Source organism: Oncorhynchus masou, unplaced genomic scaffold (genome assembly GCF_036934945.1).
Source record: "Oncorhynchus masou masou isolate Uvic2021 unplaced genomic scaffold, UVic_Omas_1.1 unplaced_scaffold_558, whole genome shotgun sequence".
NCBI classification, from domain to species: Eukaryota; Metazoa; Chordata; class Actinopteri; order Salmoniformes; family Salmonidae; genus Oncorhynchus; species Oncorhynchus masou.
Window position 1 is genome coordinate 107,404 of NW_027011997.1, and position 21,711 is coordinate 129,114.

At 46.4% G+C, this 21,711-nt stretch overlaps 1 protein-coding gene across 2 annotated transcripts in view; it reads left to right on the forward strand.

The window, feature by feature from the left end:
• LOC135536110 (neuronal acetylcholine receptor subunit alpha-7-like) overlaps nucleotides 1-21,711 on the forward strand; it is an 80,741-nt gene that overhangs the window by 5,364 nt on the left and 53,666 nt on the right. For both annotated transcript variants that reach the window (XM_064962499.1, XM_064962500.1), the window contains exon 2: nucleotides 20,012-20,151. In XM_064962499.1, coding sequence (XP_064818571.1) covers nucleotides 20,012-20,151 — 140 coding nt within the window. The remainder of the gene's footprint in view (nucleotides 1-20,011; nucleotides 20,152-21,711) is intronic.

Below are 21,711 nucleotides of genomic sequence, written 5' to 3' on the forward strand. Positions count from 1 at the left end.
TTTGGCTCTCCCTGGTGATATCTGATTCTGAAATTCGTTTTTTACAACAAGATCTTCTGGAACCATTTTTATGATGGACAGGAGACTCTCTAGGCTACCCTGGGGCGGCAGGGTGGCCTAGTGGTTAGAGCCTTGGACTAGCAATCAGAAGGTTGCAAGTTCAAGGTACAAATCTGTCGTTCTGCACCTGAACAGGCAGTTAACCCACTGTTCCTAGGCCGTCATTGAAAATAAGAATTTGTTCTTAACTGACTTGCCTGGTTAAATAAAGGTCAAATAAAAAATTAAAACTCTCATCATCCTCAGAATGTTTTTAATGGTGTTGTTCTGTTCTCTGTTTGATTAGTCAATGAGAAGAAAGAACTATAGAAGTTAATAGCAGGTTTATGTGGTTGTCTTCTCGGAGCCTCTACTCGTGAGGATTTGAAACATGTCGAGTTGGTCTTTTAGTCACAATGATGTCCCTTGCTTTTTGTTGTTGTGTAAAAACAACACACTGTAAAGAGGTCTCGCGATGCTTTCTAGGGTGGAGGAGAGACCAAACTGGTATCCTGGAATCTCTGGTGGTTGTTTATCCCCCCGTCAGTGATGAAAAGCTGTTTGGGCTTAACCCGTAACCTCTGACCTCTGAGAGATCTGTCATGGATTTCATTTAGGTGGAAATGTTTCAGCTTCGTGGCTGGCCTCAGGGCTTTAGACAGATGTTCTGTGTGTGTGTGTGTGTGTGTGTGTAGTCCAGTGTCAGTGTGTGTCTTGGATATGACATGTAAAGTGACAGTTAAACCGTGATGTTAAACATGTATGGCTCATGTTATGGTGTTTTAGCTGAGCCATACAGTGTGTTATTATAAGAGGTTGACACAGCAATGAACCCCATACAATTCCCATATGTATCCTGACTCCCATATCTGCTTCTACTAGAGTATATTGTTAACTTCTTAGCATATTGTTAACTCCCCTCCCTGATCAACCGATTGCTCAGTTTGGCCGGGCGGTCTGCTCTAGGAAAAGTCTTGTTGGTTCCGAACACTCAATTTGTTTGGTGTGACAATGACATACAGTGCATTCAGAAAGTATTCAGACCCCTTGACCTTTTCCACATTTCGTTGCGTTACAGCCTTATTCTAAAATTGATTCAATTGTTTTTTTCCTCATCAATCTACACACACTACCCCTTAGGGACAAAGCTAAAAATGTTTTTTAGACATTTTTGCTAATTTATTAAAAGTAGAAAACTGAAATATCATGTTTACATAAGTATTCAGAACTTTTACTCAACAGTTTGTTGAAGAACCTTTAACAGTAATTCCAGCCTCTAGTCTTCTTGGGCATGATGTTACAAGCTTGGCATTCATGTCTTTGGGGAGTTTCTCCCATTCTTCTTTTCAGATCTCTCAAGCTCTGTCAGGTTGGATGGGGAGCGTCGCTGCACAGCTATTTTCAGGTCAGATCTCTCCAGACATGTTAGATTGGGTTCAAGTCTGGGCTCTGGCTGGGCTCTCAAGGACATACAGAGACTTGTCCCGAAGCCACTCCTGCGTTGTCTTGGCTGTTTGCTTACGGTCTTTGTCCTGTTGGAAGGTGAACCAGTCCTCAGCGCTCTGGAGCAGGTTTTCATCAAGGATCTCCCTGTACTTTGCTCGATTCATCTTTGCCTCAATCCCGATTAGTCTCCCAGTCCCTGCCGCTGAAAAACATCCCCACAGCATGATGCTGCCACCACCATGCTTCACCGTAGGGATGGTGCCAGGTTTCCTGCAGATGTGACACTTGGCATTCAGGCAAAAGAGTTACTGAGTGACCATCGGGTTCCTAATCACCTCCCTGACCAAGGCCCTTCTCAACCGATTGCTCAGCTTGATCAGGCGGTCAGCTCTAGGAAGAGTCTTGGTGGTTCCAAACTTCTTCCATTTAAGAATAATGGAGGCCACTGTGTTCTCCAATCAAGCTGTAGAAACTCAAGGATGATCAATGGCAACAGGACACACCAGAGCTCAATTTCGAGTATCATAGCAAAGGGTCTGAATACTTATGTAAATAAGTAATTTATTTTTTCAATTTTTTTATACATTTACTAAAATTGTGAAAAACCTTTTCTTTAAATCTTTGTCAGTATGTGGTATTGTGTGTAGATTGCGGAATAAAAAAAAATATTTGATCAGTTTTAGAAGAAGACTGTAATGTAACAAAAAGTGGAAAAAGTCAAGGGGTCTGAATACTTTCTGAATGCACTGTATACAAGAGTTGGCACAAATGGAACTGGGACTAGTCCATGTGCCCTGGCCTGGTAGAACCTCTGGGCCCCAGTTACATGCTATTTATCAGGTCATGTGGTGTGGAAACACTCCTGGCCCTGTAAGAAGAGGATGCATCCCAACAGCCCCCTGTCTATGGCTGCTGTCTATGGCTGCTGTCTATGGCTGCTGTCTATGGCTGCTGTCTATGGCTGCTGTCTATGGCTGCTGTCTATGGCTGCTGTCTATGACTGCTGTCTATGACTGCTGTCTATGACTGCTGTCTATGACTGTGTCTATGACTGTGTCTCAAAAGGCACCTTTATATCGGTAATAGCCAGGCTGGCATTTACATCGCTGGTCTATAGTTGATCAACTCTTGTATGACATAGTGCTTTTTTAAAGGTAGCCGGCCCACCACATCATAGCAACCCCTGTTTGTTAGACGGAGAATGTCAAGGCATGATTCCCCTCGATGCGAGTGGCATTCTTTTATGTTGACATTCTGGAGACAAATGAGCGTGATTCTGGATAATGGAATTCATTGCGGTCGTGTATGTACATTTTACACTGTGCCAAGGCTGAAACATGAGGCCTGGTGAATGAACGGAACATGTATCTTGTAGATTGTCATTTAGCTCAGCGTTTGGCCCGTCTCGACGTAACCATGGTGATTGCATTTAGAATGCGGTTGGGTAAAGAATGTATTCTCCGTCTGATGTCACTACCATCAACAACTATCATCATCTGACAGAATGGAAACATCTAGGGAATAGTATACCACAGATCGTTGACGCTGTAACATTTGCCTGTTTAGATTGTATTGTATTGGAAGGCAGCAGTGCACTCAAAGGCACTTAAACTGTCTGCTTCATCGTAATAATAGCCTCGTTGCCCCATGAAATAAAATATTTTATTTTAGTACAACACAACTGAATGGTATTGATCGAAGACGCTTCTCTTGTATGGCCAGTGGAGTTATGAAGGGAAACTAATGCAGTGAAACTGGGAGATGGGAGCCATTGAAGTGGAGTTATGAAGGGAAACTAATGCAGTGAAACTGGGAGATGGGAGCCATTGAAGTGGAGTTATGAAGGGAAACTAATGCAGTGAAACTGGGAGATGGGAGCCATTGAAGTGGAGTTATGAAGGGAAACTAATGCAGTGAAACTGGGAGATGGGAGCCATTGAAGTGGAGTTATGAAGGGAAACTAATGCAGTGAAACTGGGAGATGGGAGCCATTGAAGTGGAGTTATGAAGGGAAACTAATGCAGTGAAACTGGGAGACGGGAGCCATTGAAGTGGAGTTATGAAGGGAAACTAATGCAGTGAAACTGGGAGATGGGAGCCATTGAAGTGGAGTTATGAAGGGAAACTAATGCAGTGAAACTGGGAGACGGGAGCCATTGAAGTGGAGTTATGAAGGGAAACTAATGCAGTGAAACTGGGAGATGGGAGCCATTGAAGTGGAGTTATGAAGGGAAACTAATGCAGTGAAACTGGGAGATGGGAGCCATTGAAGTGGAGTTATGAAGGGAAACTAATGCAGTGAAACTGGGAGATGGGAGCCATTTGTTGTAGGTGATTGTTTTGTAGTCCTTTGGCTACGTTGGTTGGTCTCTGATGGTGGATTGGTTTATTTAATAAACATTGTGACATGCTGTCACAATGAGTTAGAGGAGAAGAGATGGAAGGAACTAGGGAGGAAGAGATGGAGAGAAGAGGGAGGAAGAGATGGAGAGAATGAGGAAGAGGAGGAGAGAATGAGGAAGAGGAGAAGAGATGGAGAGAATGAGGAAGAGGAGGAGAGAATGAGGAAGAGGAGAAGAGATGGAGAGAATGAGGAAGAGGAGGAGAGAATGAGGAAGAGGAGGAGAGAATGAGGAAGAGGAGAAGAGATGGAGAGAATGAGGAAGAGGAGGAGAGAATGAGGAAGAGGAGGAGAGATGGAGAGAATGAGGAAGAGGAGGAGAGAATGAGGAAGAGGAGAAGAGATGGAGAGAATGAGGAAGAGGAGGAGAGAATGAGGAAGAGGAGAAGAGATGGAGAGAATGAGGAAGAGGAGAAGAGATGGAGAGAATGAGGAAGAGGAGGAGAGAATGAGGAAGAGGAGAAGAGATGGAGAGAATGAGGAAGGAAGAGATGGAGAGAATGAGGGAAGAAGAGATGGAGAGAATGAGGGAAGAAGAGATGGAGAGAATGAGGGAGGAAGAGATGGAGAGAATGAGGAAGGAAGAGATGGAGAGAATGAGGGAGGAAGAGATGGAGAGAATGAGGGAGGAAGAGATGGAGAGAATGAGGGAGAGGAGAGAATGAGGAAGAGGAGAAGAGATGGAGAGAATGAGGGAGGAAGAGATGGAGAGAATGAGGAAGAGGAGGAGAGAATGAGGAAGAGGAGAAGAGATGGAGAGAATGAGGGAGGAAGAGATGGAGAGAATGAGGAAGAGGAGGGGAGAATGAGGAAGAGGAGAAGAGATGGAGAGAATGAGGAAGAGGAGGAGAGAATGAGGAAGAGGAGAAGAGATGGAGAGAATGAGGAAGAGGAGGAGAGAATGAGGAAGAGGAGGAGAGAATGAGGAAGAGGAGAAGAGATGGAGAGAATGAGGGAGGAAGAGATGGAGAGAATGAGGAAGAGGAGGAGAGAATGAGGAAGAGGAGAAGAGATGGAGAGAATGAGGGAGGAAGAGATGGAGAGAATGAGGAAGAGGAGGAGAGAATGAGGAAGAGGAGAAGAGATGGAGAGAATGAGGAAGAGGAGGAGAGAATGAGGAAGAGGAGAAGAGATGGAGAGAATGAGGAAGAGGAGAAGAGATGGAGAGAATGAGGGAAGAAGAGATGGAGAGAATGAGGGAAGAAGAGATGGAGAGAATGAGGGAGGAAGAGATGGAGAGAATGAGGAAGGAAGAGATGGAGAGAATGAGGGAGGAAGAGATGGAGAGAATGAGGGAGGAAGAGATGGAGAGAATGAGGGAGGAAGAGATGGAGAGAATGAGGAAGAGGAGGAGAGAATGAGGAAGAGGAGAAGAGATGGAGAGAATGAGGGAGGAAGAGATGGAGAGAATGAGGAAGAGGAGGAGAGAATGAGGAAGAGGAGAAGAGATGGAGAGAATGAGGAAGAGGAGAAGAGATGGAGAGAATGAGGAAGGAAGAGATGGAGAGAATGAGGGAGGAAGAGATGGAGAGAATGAGGGAGGAAGAGATGGAGAGTGAGGGAGGAAGTGAGGGAGGAAGAGATGGAGAGAATGGGGGAGGAGAAGAGATGGAGAGAATGAGGGAGGAAGAGATGGAGAGAATGAGGGAGGAAGAGATGGAGAGAATGAGGGAGGAAGAGATGGAGAGAATGAGGGAGGAAGAGATGGAGAGAATGAGGGAGGAAGAGGAGAAGAGAATGAGGAAGAGGAGAAGAGATGGAGAGAATGAGGGAGGAAGAGGAGAAGAGAATGAGGAAGAGGAGAAGAGATGGAGAGAATGAGGGAGGAAGAGGAGAAGAGATGGAGAGAATGAGGGAGGAAGAGGAGAAGAGAATGAGGAAGAGGAGAAGAGATGGAGAGAATGAGGGAGGAAGAGATGGAGAGAATGAGGGAGGAAGAGATGGAGAGAATGAGGGAGGAAGAGGAGAAGAGAATGAGGAAGAGGAGAAGAGATGGAGAGAATGAGGGAGGAAGAGGAGAAGAGAATGAGGAAGAGGAGAAGAGATGGAGAGAATGAGGGAGGAAGAGGAGAAGAGATGGAGAGAATGAGGGAGGAAGAGGAGAAGAGATGGAGAGAATGAGGGAGGAAGAGGAGAAGAGATGGAGAGAATGAGGGAGTAAGAGGAGAAGAGATGGAGAGAATGAGAGAGGAAGAGGAGAAGAGATGGAGAGAATGAGGGAGGAAGAGGAGAAGAGATGGAGAGAATGAGAGAGGAAGAGGAGAAGAGATGGGGGGAGGAGGAGGAAAAGAGATGGAGGGGGGGAGGAGGAGGAAAAGAGATGAGGGGAAAGGGGAGGAGAAGAGATGGGGGGGAGGAGGAGGAAAAGAGATGGAGGGGGAGGAGGAGGAAAAGAGATGAGGGGAAAGGGGAGGAGAAGAGATGGGGGGGAGGAAAAGAGATGAGGGGAAAGGGGAGGAGAAGAGATGGGGGGGAGGAGGAGGAAAAGAGATGAGGGGAAAGGGGAGGAGAAGAGATGGAGGAATCCTAAACTATGTCCCTGGTTATATTACGTTACAGAAATACTGCGGCCCAAATAGCATCCTATTCGCTACATAGTGCAATGTTTTTGAACAGAGCCCTATGGGCCAATAGGGTGCCATTTGGGACAGGGCCCACCAGTGTATAATCCTGCCCTATTTCTTGCCTTTATGACCTGGTTATGAGCCAGGGATTTTCATCTCTGAAGTACACAACAAACAAAGGCTGCATCTGAAAAGGCACCCTATTCCATTAATAGTGCACTACTTTTAACCAGGGCCCATTTGAAATGGCACCCTATTCCATTAATAGTGCACTACTTTTAACCAGGGCCCATTTGAAATGGCACCCTATTCCATTAATAGTGCACTACTTTTAACCAGGGCCCATCTGAAATGGCACCCTATTCCATTAATAGTGCACTACTTTTGACTAGGTGCAATTTGGGACGCCCTCTGACTTTCACAGAAATCACATTAGGTGATTTAATACTAACAAAGACACAGGATTTCCTGTTACTCTCTTATTCAATCTGGTTCACTAGAACAGGCTAGGATGTTGCTTTAATCCAGACAAGGTCATGGTTATTCATTTCTTTATGACAGCAAATGTGTGTGTTCAAACTAATCCTGTATTCATCTAATGTACTTTTCAATACTTGTTCCCTGAATATAGTAGCGACCTTGACCCAACACCTAGCGACCTTGGCCCAACACCTAGCGACCTTGGCCCAACACCTAGCGACCCTGACCCAACACCTAGCGACCTTGACCCAACACCTAGCGACCTTGGCCCAACACCTAGCGACCTTGGCCCAACACCTAGCGACCTTGGCCCAACACCTAGCGGCTGAGCCAAGAGGTTCAGATCACTTGGCGTTACAGCTACAGTAAGGTCCTGGGTTGACAATCTCAAGGTCACAGGTTCAAGCCCTGGTCTGGACTGACTTCGCTACAATATTGACAAGTATAATGGGATAGATTGGGCTAAGGTACATCCCATAATACACCGTGATCTGAGACATGGGGCCTAGGCTGTGGTGTAAACATACTTGAAAGTACTACTTAAGTTCTTTGGGGGGGTGTATCTGTACTTTATATTTATATACACTGTATATATTATTTACTATTATAAAAAATTATGTAAACCCTTTTTTGTCATATCCAATTGGTAGTTACAGTCTTGTCCCATCGCTGCAACTCCCGTACGGACTTGGGAGAGGCGAAAGGTCGAGAACCATGCGTCCTCCTGCTTGTTGACACTTGGCTTAACCCCGAAGCCAGCCGCACCAATGTGTCGGAGGAAACACTGTCCAACTGGTGACCGGATCAGCCCGCATGCACCCGGCCCACCACAGGAGTCGCTAGAGCACTATGGGACAAGGACATCCCAAACCCTTCCCTGTGTGTCGCCTCAGGGGTTTCCAGGTCGCAGCCAGCTGCAACACAGCCCGGTATGGAACCAGGATATGTAGTAACGCAGCTAGAGCTGCAACACAGCCCGGTATGGAACCAGGATATGTAGTAACGCAGCTGGAGCAGCAACACAGCCCTGTATGGAACCAGGATATGTAGTAACACAGCTAGAGCTGCAACACAGCCCGGTATGGAACCAGGATATGTAGTAACGCAGCTGGAGCAGCAACACAGCCCGGTATGGAATCAGGATATGTAGTAACACAGCTAGAGCTGTGACACAGCCCGGTATGGAACCAGGATATTAGTAACGCAGCTAGAGCTGCGACACAGCCCGGTATGGAACCAGGATATGTAGTAACGCAGCTAGAGCTGCAACACAGCCCGGTATGGAACCACTTAGACCGCTGTGATGCAGTGCCTTAGACCACTGTGATGTAGTGCCTTAGACCGCTGTGATGCAGTGCCTTAGACCGCTGTGATGCAGTGCTTTAGACCGCTGTGATGCAGTGCCTTAGACCGCTGTGATGCAGTGCCTTAGACCACTGTGATGCAGTGCCTTAGACCGCTGTGATGCAGTGCCTTAGTCCGCTGTGATGCAGTGCCTTAGACCACTGTGATGTAGTGCCTTAGACCGCTGTGATGCAGTGCCTTAGACCGCTGTGATGCAGTGCTTTAGACCGCTGTGATGCAGTGCCTTAGACCACTGTGATGCAGTGCCTTAGACCGCTGTGATGCAGTGCCTCAGACCGCTGTGATGCAGTGCTTTAGACCGCTGTGATGCAGTGCCTTAGTCCGCTGTGATGCAGTGCCTTAGACCACTGTGATGTAGTGCCTTAGACCGCTGTGATGCAGTGCCTTAGACCGCTGTGATGCAGTGCTTTAGACCGCTGTGATGCAGTGCCTTAGACCGCTGTGATGCAGTGCCTTAGACCGCTGTGATGCAGTGCCTTAGACTGCTGTGATGCAGTGCCTTAGACCGCTGTGATGCAGTGCCTTAGACCGCTGTGATGCAGTGCCTTAGACCGCTACACTACTAGGGAGGCCTACTATTTATATTTTTGAAATACTTTTACCTCACGACATTCCTTTAGAAAATGATGTACTTTTTACTCCATACATTTTCCCAGCACAGGAAAATAGTCCAATTCACGCACTTATCAAGAGAACATCTCTGGTCATCCATCCTGCCTCTGATCTGACGGACTCACTAACCACAAAGGCTTGGTTTGTAAATGATTTCTGAGTGTTGGAGTGGCCATCTGTAAATGATGTCTGATTGTTGGAGTGGGCCCCATGGCCATCTGTAAATGATGTCTGATTGTTGGAGTGGGCCCCATGGCCATCTGTAAATGATGTCTGATTGTTGGAGTGGCCCCATGGCCATCTGTAAATGATGTCTGATTGTTGGAGTGGCCCCCTGGCCATCTGTAAATGATGTCTGATTGTTGGAGTGGCCCCCTGGCCATCTGTAAATGATGTCTGAGTGTTGGAGTGGGCCCCATGGCCATCTGTAAATGATGTCTGATTGTTGGAGTGGGCCCCATGGCCATCTGTAAATGATGTCTGAGTGTTGGAGTGGGCCCCATGGCCATCTGTAAATGATGTCTGATTGTTGGAGTGGGCCCCATGGCCATCTGTAAATGATGTCTGATTGTTGGAGTGGCCCCCTGGCCATCTGTAAATGATGTCTGAGTGTTGGAGTGGGCCCCTGGCCATCTGTAAATGATGTCTGAGTGTTGGAGTGGGCCCCTGGCCATCTGTAAATGATGTCTGATTGTTGGAGTGTGCCCCTGGCCATCCATAAATTAAAATAACAAGAAAATGGTGCCATCTGGTTTGCTTAACATAAGGAATTTTACTTTAACGTTTGATACTTAAGTATATTTTAGCAATTACATTTACCTGTGATACTTAAGTATATTTTAGCAATTACATTTACCTGTGATACTTGAGTATATTTAAAAGCAAATACTTTTACTCAAGTAGTATTTTACTGGGTGACTCACTTTTTTTTACATGAGTCATTTTCTATTAAGGTATCTTTTACTTTCACTCAAGTATGACAACTGGGGAGTTTTTCCACCACTGGACCTAGATGAAAGGAGGCACATAAATTCAGTTCATTATCATCAGAACGTCTTTTAGGATCAAGTATCTTTAAAGAACTGGTCGTTACAAAGATGATATAAGACATCTCTCCATGTGATAATATCATCAGACAAGACGGGTTTATTGGGTGAATGAATGTGGCCTTCATGCTGTTACTTGAGATGTTGTGTTGATATAACAGGACATGTGTGCTTGTGTTTCCATAGTGGCTGATTTAGACCTTGTAAGGTCTTGTCTGTCTAGGTATAATGATGCTTAGTAACAGGCTTCAACTACGTGAAATCATTCTTGTCAAAGGGCTCTATTGGGAAAAGTACGTCATTGTGAGCACAGAAAGATAGGCCGCATGTAACAATCCTTAACTATGTGACATGTATTCTACACACACACACACGCACACACACAATAGCACACACACACACACACACAATAACACACGCACACACACAATAACAGACACACACAGACACAATAACAGACACACACACACACACGCATAGGCACACACACACACACACACACACAATAACAGACACACACACACAATAACAGACACACACACACACACACACACACACACACACACACACACACACACACACACACACGCGTTATGTTCTTCTATCCTTGTGAGGACCTAAAATGGGAAATGTCCCCACGGGGGAGAATTTGTCTTGTTTTCTTATCCTTGTGGGGAATTGTGGGGATTTTCGGTCCCCACAAGGATAGAAGAACAAGACCACACACACACACACACACACACACACACACACACACACACACTTTTACATACTATTCATTTAACATACTATTTCATCATATACACATGCCATATTACATAGCATTAAACACACTGTATACACACACACTGCTGAACCTGTGTAGATAGATGGACTCACACTGCTGAACCTGTGTAGATAGATGGACTCACTCTGCTGAACCTGTGTAGATAGATGGACTCACACTGTTGAACCTGTGTAGATAGATGGACTCACACTGCTGAACCTGTGTAGATAGATGGACTCACTCTGCTGAACCTGTGTAGATAGATGGACTCACACTGTTGAACCTGTGTAGATAGATGGACTCACACTGCTGAACCTGTGTAGATAGATGGACTCACACTGTTGAACCTGTGTAGATAGATGGACTCACTCTGCTGAACCTGTGTAGATAGATGGACTCACACTGTTGAACCTGTGTAGATAGATGGACTCACACTGCTGAACCTGTGTAGATAGATGGACTCACGCTGACTCCCATTCTAATAATAAGAGCCCCTTGCCTTTTTAGGTCCTGATGCACTTAAACAAGTCGTGCAAGCTGCTGATGAAGACACACACACACACACACACATAAAGAAACACAGGCACACACTGGAACACACACAGGAACACACACACACAGGGATACACACACACAGTCATGCACGCACATACACACACACACACACTACTGAACCTATTAAAAAGCTCTGTGGAAGAAGCTTTTAACAGAAGTCTCTGGTCCCGTCTGGCCCAACGGCACCGCTGTGTTGAATAAACACTGGGCTGCTTCCCAAATAGCACGCTATTCCCTACACAGCACACTATAGGCCTGCCCTTGGTCAATGTTAGTGCACTATATAGGGACTAGAGTGCCATTTAGGAAGCAGTCCCTGTGTGCGTTTGCCTCCGTTTGACCCTCACAGACAAACACAGCCCAACCTACTAGTGTCCTCCTGGGTCCCAAATGGCACCCTATTCGCTATGGGCCCTGGTCAAAAGTAGTGCACTATATAGGGAATAAGGTGCCATTTGTGGCTCTGACATTTCCTTGTGTAGCTCGTAGCTGTGAAGAGATGAATAAAAATGGGTTTATTTTTGAACCTCACTAAGATTGACCTACCATACCCCTTAGAGGTCAGGTCTGTTTCCTGTTGCCATGGAGAAGAAAACATCAAAGATATGATGTTTATTGTTCACTTCTTTTTTTGTCTTTGGAAATAAAGATTAGCATAATTATGTTCTGGTACAAATGTTTAAAGCTTCAATCCATAGCGAGGAAACTGCCACGTCCGTTTGTGATATTACAACAGCAATAATGTTACTTCTGTTGTGCTGTTTGTTCTGTACAAGACCAAGGTAATGTGGATTAGAAAGTCATTACTTCTGTTGTGCTGTTTGTTCTGTACAAGACCAAGGTAATGTGGATTAGAAAGTCATTACTTCTGTTGTGCTGTTTGTTCTGTACAAGACCAAGGTAATGTGGATTAGAAAGTCATTACTTCTGTTGTGCTGTTTGTTCTGTACAAGACCAAGGTAATGTGGATTAGAAAGTCATTACTTCTGTTGTGCTGTTTGTTCTGTACAAGACCAAGGTAATGTGGATTAGAAAGTCATCACTGTGTAACATGCATACAGCTCCATTCAGTTCATAGTAAGTAACGCCTCACTTGGCTCGCTAGTACTACACAGTATCACACTCAGATACATGTAACAGCAGCACCATCTGTTGGCTTGGCAACATCTCGTAACAATTTCAAACGACCAACCCTTGGATCTCAGTGTGCCTGGAATGGCCATCTTGGATCTCAGTGTGCCTGGAATGGCCATCTTGGATCTCAGTGTGCCTGGAACGGCCATCTTGGACCTCAGTGTGCCTGGAACGGCCATCTTGGATCTGTGTGCCTGGAACGGCCATCTTGGACCTCAGTGTGCCTGGAACGGCCATCTTGGATCTCAGTGTGCCTGGAACGGCCATCTTGGATCTCAGTGTGCCTGGAACGGCCATCTTGGATCTCAGTGTGCCTGGAACGGCCATCTTGGATCTCAGTGTGCCTGGAACGGCCATCTTGGATCTCAGTGTGCCTGGAACGGCCATCTTGGATCTCAGTGTGCCTGGAACGGCCATCTTGGATCTCAGTGTGCCTGGAACGGCCATCTTGGATCTCAGTGTGTCTGGAACGGCCATCTTGGATCTCAGTGTGTCTGGAACGGCCATCTTGGATCTCACTGTGTCTGGAACGGCCATCTTGGATCTCACTGTGTCTGGAACGGCCATCTTGGATCTCAGTGTGCCTGGAACGGCCATATTGGATCTCAGTGTGCCTGGAACGGCCATCTTGGATCTCAGCTGAAAAGATACTATGTTTGTTCTTTTAAGCTGTTCTGATATACTGACTCACTAACCCAACTTTTGTTCTTTCTCTTTCCTCTCTCTCTCTTCTCTCGTTCCATTCAAGCACGCACACTCACACTGACACTCACTCTCACACACACACACACACACTCACACACACTCACACACTCTCACACACTCACTCACACTCTCACTCACACACTCCCTCACTCTCTCACAGGGAAGTGGGTACTATTTGGGACTCTTCAGCAGAAGGCCTTTTGTTTGGTTTATTTTAGTCTCGTTCGCTAATTAGCCATTAAGCCATTTAATTACGTGCTCATCTTCGTTAGCCTCCTTGGTAATTGCTGGACTGTGTGTGTTTGTGTGATTAGACAACAAAGTCATTTGGGAGACGTTGAGCGATGAAGACCAGGGCCTTTTCAGTCATGAAGAGTTACACAGTTTTAGTTTGAATACCTGAAAGGAGGATTTTCTGAAACGACCAGACTGAAAATTACTGTCATCATTGGTCTCCATCTCAATAGTCAGGAGTGGCTTCCTCTCCTGGTTCCTACTCCGTCATTAACCATGTCAGAGCGTGGAAGATCATGTTCCGTGTGTGTGTGTGTGTGTTTTTTTGTGCATGTTGAAGCGCCTGCGTGTGTTTAATTTTCGTGTCGTGCCGACATCATGTCAGAGTCACTGATTGACTGACATGGAGCTCTACTATCCCGACATCATGTCAGAGTCACTGATTGGCTGACAGCTCTACTATCCTGACATCATGTCAGAGTCGCTGATTGGCTGACAGCTCTACTATCCCGACATCATGTCAGTCACTGACTGACTGACATGGAGCTCTACTATCCCGACATCATGTCAGAGTCACTGATTGGCTGACAGCTCTTCTATCCCGACATCATGTCAGAGTCACTGACTGACTGACATGGAGCTCTACTATCCCGACATCATGTCAGAGTCACTGATTGACTGACATGGAGCTCTACTATCCCGACATCATGTCAGAGTCACTGATTGGCTGACAGCTCTACTATCCCGACATCATGTCAGAGTCACTGATTGGCTGACAGCTCTACTATCCCGACATCATGTCAGAGTCACTGACTGACTGACATGGAGCTCTACTATCCCGACATCATGTCAGAGTCACTGATTGGCTGACAGCTCTACTATCCCGACATCAAGTCAGAGTCACTGACTGACTGACAGCTCTACTATCCCGACATCATGTCAGAGTCACTGACTGACTGACAGCTCTACTATCCCGACATCATGTCAGTCACTGATTGACTGACATGGAGCTCTACTATACCGACATCATGTCAGAGTCACTGATTGACTGACATGGAGCTCTACTATCCCGACATCATGTCATAGTCACTGATTGACTGACATGGAGCTCTACTACCCCGACATCATGTCAGAGTCACTGATTGGCTGACAGCTCTACTATCCCGACATCATGTCAGAGTCACTGATTGACTGACATGGAGCTCTACTATCCCGACATCATGTCAGAGTCACTGATTGGCTGACAGCTCTACTATCCCGACATCATGTCAGAGTCACTGATTGGCTGACAGCTCTACTATCCCGACATCATGTCAGAGTCACTGATTGGCTGACAGCTCTATTATCCCGACATCATGTCAGAGTCACTGACTGGCTGACAGCTCTACTATCCCGACATCATGTCAGAGTCACTGACTGACTGACAGCTCTACTATCCCGACATCATGTCAGAGTCACTGACTGACTGACATGGAGCTCTACTATCCCGACATCATGTCAGAGTCACTGATTGACTGACATCGAGCTCTACTATCCCGACATCATGTCAGGGTCACTGACTGACTGACATGGAGCTCTACTATCCCGACATCATGTCAGAGTCACTGATTGGCTGACAGCTCTACTATCCCGACATCATGTCAGAGTCACTGATTGGCTGACAGCTCTACTATCCCGACATCATGTCAGAGTCACTGACTGACTGACATGGAGCTCTACTATCCCGACATCATGTCAGAGTCACTGATTGGCTGACAGCTCTACTATCCCGACATCATGTCAGAGTCACTGATTGGCTGACAGCTCTACTATCCCGACATCATGTCAGAGTCACTGACTGACTGACATGGAGCTCTACTATCCCGACATCATGTCAGAGTCACTGATTGGCTGACAGCTCTACTATCCCGACATCATGTCAGAGTCACTGACTGACTGACAGCTCTACTATCCCGACATCATGTCAGAGTCACTGACTGACTGACAGCTCTACTATCCCGACATCATGTCAGAGTCACTGACTGACTGACAGCTCTACTATCCCGACATCATGTCAGAGTCACTGACTGACTGACAGCTCTACTATCCCGACATCATGTCAGAGTCACTGATTGACTGACATGGAGCTCTACTATCCCGACATCATGTCAGAGTCACTGATTGGCTGACAGCTCTACTATCCCGACATCATGTCAGAGTCACTGATTGGCTGACAGCTCTACTATCCCGACATCATGTCAGAGTCACTGATTGGCTGACAGCTCTACTATCCCGACATCATGTCAGAGTCACTGATTGGCTGACAGCTCTACTATCCCGACATCATGTCAGAGTCACTGACTGACTGACAGCTCTACTATCCCGACATCATGTCAGAGTCACTGACTGACTGACATGGAGCTCTACTATCCCGACATCATGTCAGAGTCACTGATTGACTGACATCGAGCTCTACTATCCCGACATCATGTCAGGGTCACTGACTGACTGACATGGAGCTCTACTATCCCGACATCATGTCAGAGTCACTGATTGGCTGACAGCTCTACTATCCCGACATCATGTCAGAGTCACTGACTGACTGACATGGAGCTCTACTATCCCGACATCATGTCAGAGTCACTGACTGACTGACATGGAGCTCTACTATCCCGACATCATGTCCGAGTCACTGATTGGCTGACAGCTCTACTATCCCGTCATCATGTCAGAGTCACTGTTTGACTGACATGAAGCTCTACTATCCCGACATCATGTCAGAGTCACTGACTGACTGACATGGAGCTCTACTATCCCGACATCATGTCAGAGTCACTGATTGGCTGACATGGAGCTCTACTATCGCGACATCATGTCAGTCACTGATTGGCTGACAGCTCTTCTATCCCGACATCATGTCAGAGTCACTGACTGACTGACAGCTCTACTATCCCGACATCATGTCAGAGTCACTGATTGACTGACATGGAGCTCTTCTATCCCGACATCATGTCAGAGTCACTGATTGGCTGACAGCTCTACTATCCCGACATCATGTCAGAGTCACTGATTGGCTGACAGCTCTACTATCCCGACATCATGTCAGAGTCACTGACTGACTGACATGGAGCTCTACTATCCCGACATCATGTCAGAGTCACTGATTGGCTGACAGCTCTACTATCCCGACATCAAGTCAGAGTCACTGACTGACTGACAGCTCTACTATCCCGACATCATGTCAGAGTCACTGACTGACTGACAGCTCTACTATCCCGACATCATGTCAGTCACTGATTGACTGACATGGAGCTCTACTATACCGACATCATGTCAGAGTCACTGATTGACTGACATGGAGCTCTACTATCCCGACATCATGTCATAGTCACTGATTGACTGACATGGAGCTCTACTACCCCGACATCATGTCAGAGTCACTGATTGGCTGACAGCTCTACTATCCCGACATCATGTCAGAGTCACTGATTGACTGACATGGAGCTCTACTATCCCGACATCATGTCAGAGTCACTGATTGGCTGACAGCTCTACTATCCCGACATCATGTCAGAGTCACTGATTGGCTGACAGCTCTACTATCCCGACATCATGTCAGAGTCACTGATTGGCTGACAGCTCTACTATCCCGACATCATGTCAGAGTCACTGACTGGCTGACAGCTCTACTATCCCGACATCATGTCAGAGTCACTGACTGACTGACAGCTCTACTATCCCGACATCATGTCAGAGTCACTGACTGACTGACATGGAGCTCTACTATCCCGACATCATGTCAGAGTCACTGATTGACTGACATCGAGCTCTACTATCCCGACATCATGTCAGGGTCACTGACTGACTGACATGGAGCTCTACTATCCCGACATCATGTCAGAGTCACTGATTGGCTGACAGCTCTACTATCCCGACATCATGTCAGAGTCACTGATTGGCTGACAGCTCTACTATCCCGACATCATGTCAGAGTCACTGACTGACTGACATGGAGCTCTACTATCCCGACATCATGTCAGAGTCACTGATTGGCTGACAGCTCTACTATCCCGACATCATGTCAGAGTCACTGATTGGCTGACAGCTCTACTATCCCGACATCATGTCAGAGTCACTGACTGACTGACATGGAGCTCTACTATCCCGACATCATGTCAGAGTCACTGATTGGCTGACAGCTCTACTATCCCGACATCATGTCAGAGTCACTGACTGACTGACAGCTCTACTATCCCGACATCATGTCAGAGTCACTGACTGACTGACAGCTCTACTATCCCGACATCATGTCAGAGTCACTGACTGACTGACAGCTCTACTATCCCGACATCATGTCAGAGTCACTGACTGACTGACAGCTCTACTATCCCGACATCATGTCAGAGTCACTGATTGACTGACATGGAGCTCTACTATCCCGACATCATGTCAGAGTCACTGATTGGCTGACAGCTCTACTATCCCGACATCATGTCAGAGTCACTGATTGGCTGACAGCTCTACTATCCCGACATCATGTCAGAGTCACTGATTGGCTGACAGCTCTACTATCCCGACATCATGTCAGAGTCACTGATTGGCTGACAGCTCTACTATCCCGACATCATGTCAGAGTCACTGACTGACTGACAGCTCTACTATCCCGACATCATGTCAGAGTCACTGACTGACTGACATGGAGCTCTACTATCCCGACATCATGTCAGAGTCACTGATTGACTGACATCGAGCTCTACTATCCCGACATCATGTCAGGGTCACTGACTGACTGACATGGAGCTCTACTATCCCGACATCATGTCAGAGTCACTGATTGGCTGACAGCTCTACTATCCCGACATCATGTCAGAGTCACTGACTGACTGACATGGAGCTCTACTATCCCGACATCATGTCAGAGTCACTGACTGACTGACATGGAGCTCTACTATCCCGACATCATGTCAGAGTCACTGATTGGCTGACAGCTCTACTATCCCGTCATCATGTCAGAGTCACTGTTTGACTGACATGAAGCTCTACTATCCCGACATCATGTCAGAGTCACTGACTGACTGACATGGAGCTCTACTATCCCGACATCATGTCAGAGTCACTGATTGGCTGACATGGAGCTCTACTATCGCGACATCATGTCAGTCACTGATTGGCTGACAGCTCTTCTATCCCGACATCATGTCAGAGTCACTGACTGACTGACAGCTCTACTATCCCGACATCATGTCAGAGTCACTGATTGACTGACATGGAGCTCTACTATCTATTGATGTGTCTCCTTAGCCTCATCAGAGCATCACTACACTTGTCAGTCTGACTCCAGTGATGTCAGAGGAACCTAGAGGAAGTAGCTGAGGAAATGGAGTCGTCCGTCATTTAGCCGACCAACCAGAAACATAGCTTTGTAGTTGTAGTAAATTATGATGATGGTGAGGATGATGATGGTGGTGGTGATGGTGATGATGATGATGATTTCCCCAGTGGGACCACATATGTTATTGTCGTTGAAGTGTTTAACCGAGAGAGACAGAGTAAAAGAGGGATATTGTGCGAGATAGTCACAGAGAAAGAGAGAGAGACACAGGGAGACAAAGGGAGAAAATGAGCAAGACAGGCAGACAGGCAGACAGACAGAAATACAGGCAGGCAGACAGACAGACAGGCAGACAGAGAGACAGAAATACACGCAGGCAGACAGGCAGACAGACAGGCAGGCAGGCAGACAGACAGACAGAGAGACAGAAATACAGGCAGACAGACAGGCAGACAGACAGGCAGACAGACAGGCAGACAGACAGGCAGAGAGAGAGAGACAGAAATGCAGGCAGGCAGACAGACAGACAGAGAGAGAGACAGAAATACAGACAGGCAGGCAGACAGACAGACAGACAGGCAGACAGACAGACAGGCAGACAGAAATACAGGCAGACAGACAGGCAGACAGACAGGCAGACAGACAGGCAGGCAGACATAATATTAATTCAGCTTTTCCAGCTGTCTCATTATATTGTGTGTAAACCACTTCCTGAATCCACAGTGAATACATCATGAGTAACACCAATCCTCCATGTAAAACATCATTGCAGATCCCAGTGTTAATTTACAACAGTTTATAATGGGGTGTGGGTGTGTAATGTTATTCTAATCAAAGTCTATCCTCTGGGTGTTGCTGTTGAGATTAACAATATGGATTGCTGCTGTGAATAAATTGAGAATGCTGTTATATTATGCAAACGGTTGGTCATGGTGTGAACATACTGTCAATTACTGCTCTTGTTCTCACAACTCCCTCTTTAATTCTTTATAACCTCTCTTCTCCCCCTCTCTCTCTCTCTCTCCTCTCTCTCTCTCTCTCTCTCTACTTCCCCCTCTCTTCCCTCTCTCTCTCTCTCTACCTCTCTCTCCTCTCTCTCTCTACCTCTCTCTCTACTTCCCCCTCTCTCCCCTCTCTCTCTCTCCCTATCTCTCTCTCTACCTCTCTCTCCTCTCTCTCTCTACCTCCCTCCTCTCTCTCGTCTACCTCTCTCTATCTCTCTCTCTCCTCTCTGTGTGGTCAACAAGGGGTTATATGTGATTGTTTTAATCCTTCATGGTTTCTGTTGGTTTTCTAGATAATCAATGTACATCTCTCTCTCTTCCTCTCTTTCTCCATCTCTTTGTCCATCAGGTTGTGTTGGTGGTCAGTACCAGCGGAAGCTGTACAAGGATCTGTTGACTAACTATAACCGTCTGGAGAGACCAGTGTTCAACGACTCAGCTCCTATACTGGTGGAACTGGGCTTCACACTGTTACAGATCATAGACGTGGTGAGTCTCTCTGTATACTGGTGGAACTGGGCTTCACACTGTTACAGATCATAGACGTGGTGAGTCTCTGTATACTGGTAGAACTGGGCTTCACACTGTTACAGATCATAGACGTGGTGAGTCTATCTCTGTATACTGGTAGAACTGGGCTTCACACTGTTACAGATCATAGACGTGGTGAGTCTCTGTATACTGGTAGAACTGGGCTTCACACTGTTACAGATCATAGACGTGGTGAGTCTCTCTGTATACTGGTAGAACTGGGCTTCACACTGTTACAGATCATAGACGTGGTGAGTCTATCTCTGTATACTGGTAGAACTGGGCTTCACACTGTTACAGATCATAGACGTGGTGAGTCTCTCTCTGTATACTGGTAGAACTGGGCTTCACACTGTTACAGATCATAGACGTGGTGAGTCTCTCTGTATACTGGTGGAACTGGGCTTCACACTGTTACAGATCATAGACGTGGTGAGTCTCTCTCTGTATACTGGTAGAACTGGACTTCACACTGTTACAGATCATAGACGTGGTGAGTCTCTGTATACTGGTAGAACTGGGCTTCACACTGTTACAGATCATAGACGTGGTGAGTCTCTGTATACTGGTAGAACTGGGCTTCACACTGTTAGAGATCATAGACGTGGTGAGTCTCTCTCTGTATACTGGTAGAACTGGGCTTCACACTGTTACAGATCATAGACGTGGTGAGTCTCTGTATACTGGTAGAACTGGGATTCACACTGTTACAGATCATAGACGTGGTGAGTCTCTCTGTATACTGGTAGAACTGGGCTTCACACTGTTACAGATCATAGACGTGGTGAGTCTATCTCTGTATACTGGTAGAACTGGGCTTCACACTGTTACAGATCATAGACGTGGTGAGTCTCTGTATACTGGTAGAACTGGGATTCACACTGTTACAGATCATAGACGTGGTGAGTCTCTCTGTATACTGGTAGAACTGGGCTTCACACTGTTACAGATCATAGACGTGGTGAGTCTATCTCTGTATACTGGTAGAACTGGGCTTCACACTGTTACAGATCATAGACGTGGTGAGTCTCTCTCTGTATACTGGTAGAACTGGGCTTCACACTGTTACAGATCATAGACGTGGTGAGTCTCTCTGTATACTGGTGGAACTGGGCTTCACACTGTTACAGATCATAGACGTGGTGAGTCTCTCTCTGTATACTGGTAGAACTGGACTTCACACTGTTACAGATCATAGACGTGGTGAGTCTCTGTATACTGGTAGAACTGGGCTTCACACTGTTACAGATCATAGACGTGGTGAGTCTCTCTCTGTATACTGGTAGAACTGGGCTTCACACTGTTACAGATCATAGACGTGGTGAGTCTCTGTATACTGGTAGAACTGGGATTCACACTGTTACAGATCATAGACGTGGTGAGTCTCTCTGTATACTGGTAGAACTGGGCTTCACACTGTTACAGATCATAGACGTGGTGAGTCTATCTCTGTATACTGGTAGAACTGGGCTTCACACTGTTACAGATCATAGATGTGGTGAGTCTCTGTATACTGGT